This window comes from Notothenia coriiceps, unplaced genomic scaffold, assembly GCF_000735185.1.
Source record: "Notothenia coriiceps isolate Sejong01 unplaced genomic scaffold, NC01 NC01_scaffold00021545, whole genome shotgun sequence".
Taxonomy (NCBI): domain Eukaryota; kingdom Metazoa; phylum Chordata; class Actinopteri; order Perciformes; family Nototheniidae; genus Notothenia; species Notothenia coriiceps.
Window position 1 is genome coordinate 595 of NW_011354246.1, and position 8,412 is coordinate 9,006.

Sequence of the window (8,412 nt, forward strand, 5' to 3'; positions counted from 1 at the left end):
CGGATCACGAGAAATTGCATTGGGTTTTTGTCGAAGGAACCGGAAGGAGTTTACTTCCGGGTTTTAGGACGCGTCACTGCAGCAACATGCAGGCTTAGTGTGCAGAGATTTTATTTTTACAAATGTATGATTTTACTGTGAAGTCCTGATCACTCCCTAATGTTCGTACTTTTTACTGTTTTGATTTATCTTTGTGTTAAAAAAGGCATTCCGGACAGACAAACTTAAGATGTGCAATTACTACGTCTTGAAAAAACACTAATTGTTTGCTGTCAAATATAAATTGTGTTGTGGAATCAATTTAAATTTCGTTTCTTCTTCTCACCTTTCCTCTGTGCTGTCTGATACCCTTCCAGAGGGGCTTGAGGACAGAATCAAAGGACTCGATACCGTACGGTGTGGCGGCTTCAGCGAGGGCAGCGATAGCCAGAGCGCTGATGGTCCTGACCTTCTGCTGCTCGTCCACAAGACCTGCAGAATCAGATAAAACCAAAAGTCAGAGCGGGAACACAACTTAGTCCAGACATGACAGTGTGTGTTGCCGTTTAAAAAAGACCCGCAAACCCATTTATGTGCAAACCATGACTCACCGTGTTCGATAATCTCCACCAAACTGCGGAGGTGGGGCAAGATGGCGCAGCCCATGAGGATGGCGATCTGCTGCACGATCTTGATGCCCGTGTGTCTGGCCTGCCACGACTTCTTGCTCTTACACACAGCTTTGAGGAAAGGCAGGAGGGAGGGGATACCGAGAGCAGAGGCCACCACGGCGAAGGCTCGGGCTGTCGTGTTTCTCACGTACTCGTCCATGTTGTCGATATCGGGTCTCATCGTGGAAATCATCGTAGCCAAACCGGCAGCCTGAGAGAGACGGGAAGGAGATGAGTGTTAAATATCTCCAGATATTAGGGATCAGGAGTAGTCAGAGATACGCATCTGCATATGTTGAAATTGTTGTCCGTAATTACAGTGTTTATAATTAAAATCCATCTATTTTATGAAAATGTCTGTTTGTAACCAACGGGTGCAGGTTGAGAACAGACGAGAACTGAACGTCACGTCTGATAGCTCTCGTGTTGGAGTTTCATCTAGCGAACGACTAGCCCTGATCTGACCATGGAAAGGTTGAACAGGCGAGAATAGTTCGCAGGAAGCCAGGCAGAGTGTGTGTGACAAAACAATAAATAAAAAGGCTTCCATTACCTTTGCCAAGTTGGAGATGATTTCTCTGCCTTCTACTCTGGCATAGTAGTCCTCGTCAATCAGCAGCGGCTCAATCACCACCAGGATCTGGACACGAGGAGGAAAGTTAGTTTCAGAATCTGGTATATACACAAGTAGCTTTCATTCACAAGGAATTGCTTTGGTGTATTACACTGAACACAGTAGGAGACATTCAAATGTAAAATAACAGCACAAACATAAAGTGGATGAGATGTGTAATTTTTTTTTTTACTATTTGTTGCCATTCTTAGGGACCCCAGACGCCACAGTTAGACGACGGGGCTCGTACCCTGGCTTTCATTTGGCCAGATGTTTTGAAACAACAGCTGCGTGGCACAAAGCACAGCAGCTGCACTTGTCTGGCAGGAGATGTGCAATTCTACAAGTGTTTTTGTCAAAGAATGTGCAAAGCTTCACACTATGGTGTAAGAGGGAGTAGGGCTGCTCAATTAATCCTATTTTAAATCGCAATTACGATTTTGGCTTGCAACGATTATGAAAACATTTAATTATTTATTTTTTTAATTGGTTTTTCAGTTGATTCATACTTAAAGTTCAGGGTAATCAACTGTTCAAAACATACCGTTCAATTGGTTTTTTTCAATAAATGGATGTTTTCAGAGTAAATAATAATCGTTTTTAATAATCGTGATATCAATTATTGACCCAAATAATCGAGATTATGATTTTTGCCATAATCGAGCAGCCCTAAGAGGGAGTCACAAATATGTACCTAATGTTAATGCAAACATTAATGTAACGCTTTGTGGGCGGAGTCTATATCATAGATCAAAGTATGCTTTATTGCCAATCTTTCAGTTTGTGTGTAGACAGAGATCGAAATACCGTTTCCCACAATATCAAGTTGCTCAAACACAATATTAAGCACTGATCTTATCTTTACCGAGTCTTACCTTGTGTACATATGGTCGAACCAGGTCGTCCAGTTTGTAGAGGATGCGGTCGATGACTTTGACCAGCAGATGGCGCTCCTGGTCCTCCAGGGTGGGAGACATGAGGAGCGGCAGGATCTGATTGAACAGAGGACCCGCTCCAAACTCACGAGCTTTATCTGTGATCTGACGCAGAGCGGCCTAAAGACAAGCGAGAGCAGACGATCTTTAATCATTCAGAGAGACAGTGAGACAGACAGGAACCATCATGAGACTGAAGCCTGTCTGCTACTCCCAGCAGAGCGATGGCCGACACTTCGACCTCCACTGAGAGCAGCAGCCCCTCAGAGAGGAGATTCTTTAGCAAGCAAATATTCACACTGCAGCCACGGAGAGGCTGAGCGCTGGGTGTGGATCTTGCAGTAGGTACCATTGTTGAGTTTTATGATATGACGTCCTTGGTCGTGACATGAGAACAGATACACAGGATTGCTCAAGGAGGACATTTGGTGAGGTTTTAAAAAAGGGATATTGATATAAGTAAAACAAAGAAAGCACACATTTATCTAAATGTCATTTCATGTGGAAAGAGGTTCATTGTGCGCTCTAGGATGGTAAAGGTCAACTTTTTACTGAGTCTTTGTTTTACCTGAACTAAACTCTCAGGAAACCGTAATAGTTTTTCATACATACTCCCAAGACTTTATTCAGATGCTGGTTCCTAAAGTAAGAACAGAACTGGGTAAAACAGCTTTTAAATACGCTGCCCCCCACTGCTTGGAATAATGTGCAGAAGGAGCTGAAACGATCACATGTTATCACCTTTGGGAATTCAGGTCCATCTTAGAGGACAGAACACGACTCCATTGGTAGATGCGAGTGCTCGTATGTACAAACATTGAAGTCGTTTTAAATGTTGCCAGTTTTTAATGATTTTTATTTTTCATATTGACTGGCTAATGTGCAATTTTATTTGTGTTTTACAGCTGTATTTGTGTGCCTGTATTTTATCTGTTGTAACTTTGTTCATGCTGCCCTTCTTGGCCAGGTCACTCTTGAGTTCATTACCTGGTTAAATAAAGGATATATATATATATACACACACACCAAATATCTTAATCAATTAACTATGAAATTCATAAAATCCTACTAGTTCTACAGAACATAGAAACACTTTCATTCTTTCCTTTAAAAAAAGGAATCACTTGTCCCTTGAACGGGTGCTCGTCTAATTTAATTTGTATGTGTTTTTTATTTCCTGTCATATCCCTTTGCAATGAATGCATGAGTAAATAGGTCTATATAGTGTAAATGCATTCACCTTTTTCTTCTCTTTCAATAGAATGTTTCAAATACACTGTTGGTTTTGGGATGTTTTGTTTTTTCTGCTAGTATTATTTAATACGGTGTTGAAGTTTGCGTTTATTTATTGTTATGTAAAGGACTCGTAAGATCACAACAGCGACAAACCTTTCTCATGGGCGGTGTTCCATTTTTAATCTTCAGCAGCAGCTTCATGATCTTCCTCTCTTTCTGCTCCTCGGGGCTCAGAGTGGACTCATCGACCTCCACCTAAAACAAAACAAGAACCACAATCATCATCTGAACTTCAGACAGGACAAACATTATATATATTTATGTGTTGTGCTCACCAGCAGTTTGTCAAAGTACTGGATGTCGTCAGGTTTGAGGAAGGGCAGGTTTCCTGAGGGCTGGTCGTTCATCTGTTTGGTGGTTCGGTCCTCCACCTGCATGTGGAAGCCTGTCATGCCTCCCATGGGGGTCGGTGTGGCGGATAGTTTACGAGCTGGAGTACGGATCGGCACGTAGCCAGCTGGTGGAGGCAAGACCTGGAGAGAGGAACAAACTGTCAGTACTTTGGCTACCTTTTAAAAAAATGTTTTAGTCAATAAATAAATCAGATGTAACCAACGGGTGCAGGGTGAGAACAGAGAGGCAAGGAGGTCCTCTCTGATAATTCTCGTGCTGGTGTTCATCTAGCGACATACTAGCCCTGACGCAGCCATGTGGGGACTGAACAGGCGAGAATGAGTCGCAGGAAGTTAGCTACAGGAGTCAATCTTTTTTTTATAATAATAATAATTATAACAAAGAGAAAAAATAACTTCAAGGTACAAAAAAATAAAAAATGCTCAAATAGTCTCCGTCATGTTCGACAGGGGCAAGAAGAAGCTTAAAAAACGTTACTATCCCCCTCTAGCGTACATTGTTCTTGAAAATAAAAGATTAGGTCATCAGCGTCATGTTGTAAACACTTCTATTTTTTTTTACAAAACAATCAAAAATAAATAACGTTTGCAGTTAATTCCATTGAACACAACTTTTGATCAGAAACAGCAAAAGGTAAAACATGTCTCCCGTTTTTCCTCCGTAAAGCTACGTGGTGTGATGTCTGGGTTTGCTTCCCCTGGCGCGAGTTTTGATCGCACAGTGATGATACTTATATTTATAGAATATGTGGAATCTCAGCTTGCTAGATATTAGGGCTGCTCGATTATGGCAAAAATCATAATCTCGATTATTTGGGTCAATAATTGATATCACGATTATTAAAAACGATTATCCATTTACTTTGAAAAATCAATTTATTGAACATTTTTTTTTGAACAGAATGTTTTTAACAGTTGATTACCCTGAACTTTAAGTATAATTCAACTGAAAAACCAATTTAAAAAAAAAGAATAATAAAAAATAATCGTTTTATTTCGATTACGTTGTTTTCGTAATCGTTGCAAGCCATAATCGTAATTGCGATTAAAATATGATTAATTGAGCAGCCCTACTAGATATCTTGTTTGTGCAGATCCGATAAGTAATAAACTATTTATACCGTGAGATCTGTGCTAGTGTGTTAGCTTTTACAGTTACAAGAAATAAAAGTATGAGTTCACAGGACCTGCTCATAACCATTCAGGATTTGGTTTCTAAATAATAGTCTCATCATTACTGTTATTCCACAGATCAACACCTTTTGTTGTGATGAAATGAAGTTTTGAATTTGTTCGTATGGACCTTTGAATCATCTTTACTTGTACTTTATTTTTGAAAATGAGATGCAAGTAGGGGTTATTTACCTTGTATCCCTCTGGGAACATGGCATCGAGCTCATCGTCTGTGAGAGGACGGTTCCTCTCGTCGATCTCACGCTCCCACCTCCACGCCTGCAGCTGCTCCGGAGTCATGCTCATCAGGTGACCTGAGGGAAACCGAAGAGGGAACTGATTCAACAACAGAGTATAAACCTTCAATCCTCACATCTACATTGTTAGTATGAATGCAATTGCGCATATCTTAGCCTGTTAAGCCCCGAGCCTGTTTTCCAGGTCTCAGGCTCGAAAATGACATTCCTAGAACAAATGACTATAACTACACTTCTAAAAAAGGGGACAATTAATAATCTTTGTTCTCAAAGTAATGATAAACCTGTGAGTTTGATGTAGACGAGTCAGAATCAATATAGATGTTTTTATTTTAAAGTAAATTCAGATTGAACATAGTAAAAAAATGTAAATTGTAGTGTCCGTCCAAAAAAGAAAACATTACTTATAGTGAAAACTACCCTTGAATGATGGGATGGTAGACTAAAAGCTTTAGGAATCCAAACTATAACATATAATAAGAACCCTGTATCAAGATTGATGCAAAACAAGTGACATTTGACCTTTTTAGAGAGATTTAGAAAAAAACCCACTTCTGGGGTCATTTGGGTGGATTTGCTAAATCTCTGGAACCCATTGTTTGATTTTGATGATTGACACCTCTTTTTAACCGTTAGAGCCAATAGGATCGAGGGGAAGTTCCTAAAATCCATCTAAACATTACCCATTGGTGAATGAGTGATGATGCCCAAAACCGGAAGCTGTAATACACTATCGTAGCAGCTAATATGAAATCTCCGTTATTGACATAAATATGAAGATGGATTATCAGTAATCATTTCAAAGTGACAGACCATTGGATTAACCTTCAGCAGCGTTTTTAGCGTTTGAAATGCCATTGAACACAACTTTTGATGAGAACAGCATAGGTAAGACATTCCTCCCGTTTTTCCTCCGTAAAGCTACGTGTTGTGATGTCCGGGTTCTTCCCCTGGCGCGAGTTTTGATACTTATAGAATCTGTGGAATCTCAGCTTGCTAATCGATATCTTGTTTGTGCAGACCCGATAAGTAATAATCTCTTTCTACGGTGAGTTCTGACTAAGTGTGCTCAGGGCTCATTTAGACGCTTCTTGTGAGACTTGTGTTTTGTTTCGGAAAAAATGGTTCGTATCGTCAGTTAGCTGAGTTTCTTCCCGTTAAGTGAGTACGACACGTTAATAGTTTATTGAATGTTAAGCCCTGGAACACAGTTTTGTGAAAAAACAAACAGGTTTTTTGTTAAGCACTTTGAGCTGCATGTGTTGTATGAAAAGTGCTATATAAATAACATTTTAATATTATTATTAACTCCAGTACGCTCCTGGTGTCAGATGCCCGGAGACATAAAACAAGAACAAACATTAATGCATATTTACCTGGTGATGGGGTAGCCATGTTCATAGCTGGCGTTCCGATGGGGGTTTTTCCCGGGGTGAATGTTGGTGTTGAGGATCCCATCTGACTGGCGGGGGTTTCGTCCCAGCGAGACTTCCTCTTACTGGCCCCTGGTGTGGGAGTCTCTTCCACCGACTCGTCTCCTCTGTCTGTGCGTGGGGTCTCAGCCCAGCCGCTCCCGTGTCCCGGGGTCTCCCTCTCCGTCTTTGGGGTTTCGTCCCAGCGGTTCTTTCGTACGCTTCCCGTGGCTCCTCCATGTCCGGGTGTGGCGTGGCCCGGTGTGTCGCCCCTGCCTGGGGTGGCAGCACCTGCGGGGGTGTGGCTGGGAGTGGGGTCCCACATGCGGTTACTGGGAGTCGCCCCGGGGGTCTCGCTGCCTTTGGGGCGGCCGGGGGTTTCATCCCATCGGCTGTTTGAAGGTGTGTGTGCAGGGGTGTGTCCTGGTGTGTGTCCTGGGGTCTAAAAGATACAAAGAGAATATGGGATTTACAAAGTGAGTTGGACCAAGGCTGTGCCGTTGCAAAAACGTCCATGTTTTTTCCATCTTACTAAGTCTTCCGTTTTTGCCTGCGTTTAGCCCTAAAGGTCACCCATCATGCTATTTTTAGGCAATAGCATAGGTCTCAGATATATAAAAAAATATGTCTATGAAGTGTTTTGCTCAAAACACCAAACAGATCACCCATTCTAGCCATGCCTCAAATCCCTCCATCTCAAAAGTGCAGATTTTGGGTATAAAGCTTAAAAAATATATTTTTGAAAAAAAAAAAAAAGGGGGGGGTCTGATCTCATGCGGGACCCGGCAGCTACCGTCTAAACTAAATACTGCGGTGATGAAACGCCATATCATGGATTATCAAGGATTCTCTCTGAAACAGTATGGAGCTCAAAGGCTTTCTCTCTTGCCGGTTATACCACAAGGTGAGTTCCTTTTTACTTCCTGCTTCTTCACACACATGCTCTCCAGTACAGGTTAGCTCTGAGTGTTAGCCATGCTAATGTAAACACCGACCATATTACGTCCAAAAGAGTCGGGCATTGTTTCTGATAGCAACGTTTCTGATAGGGCCGATATTACGTCATAACGGACGCAAATCTCGATCAGCTCCGTTGTATCCCCGTTTTTAGAGATGTGGGTAAGGAGGAAAAGAGAGAGGGTTTTATTTTCTGACGCTGCATGAGTTCCCTGACACACCGGGGACACATGTTTATGTATAAAATACATCACAAAGTGCATTTAGCATGATAGGTCCCCTTTAAAATAACATCAATTTTAAAATATGTTGAGGGTTAGCTATATCCCTCAATATAAAATATGCCAAAATACAGTTTGCCTTCTTACTTGCAGCACAAAGGAAGCCCCACACCTGGATAAACAGGGAGGTTTAGCAGCAATATAACAGGACCATAAATTACATTTTATAACCACAATATCACAAGTCTATTCTTACAGCATTTGAAAAACCACTTGCCTTTATGTCTGGATTCGTACCAAGTACTTAAAGAGGAATCAACCAAAAATAGGCATACCCACAGTAAGGAGATTCAATTATTCATCAAGCAGTAAGAGTCTGAAACATGAAGGACTTACCTCAGCAGAGTTGTCTGCCTGATCCCAACTGGACACTTTTTTGGGTGTAGTATTTGTGGGGGTTTGGTCAGCTGTCTGGTCCCAACGACGTTTACGTTTTGCGGCGGCGGCAGCTTGTGAGGCAGCGGACCCGTTGACAACTTTCAGCT

General features: G+C 41.6%; 1 protein-coding gene across 1 annotated transcript; it reads right to left on the reverse strand.

Moving 5' to 3' along the window:
• Positions 1 to 325: 325 nt before the first annotated feature.
• On the reverse strand, positions 326 to 8,407 carry LOC104953348 (splicing factor 3B subunit 1-like; the record flags this gene model as incomplete). The annotated part of the gene is made up of 9 exons (XM_010780284.1): positions 326 to 471; positions 591 to 861; positions 1,204 to 1,290; positions 2,139 to 2,318; positions 3,588 to 3,689; positions 3,770 to 3,967; positions 5,213 to 5,334; positions 6,654 to 7,131; positions 8,264 to 8,407. Coding segments are annotated over 9 exons (1,728 nt in total), but the record flags the coding sequence as incomplete, so codon positions are not given.
• Between the last annotated feature and the right edge of the window lie 5 nt (positions 8,408 to 8,412).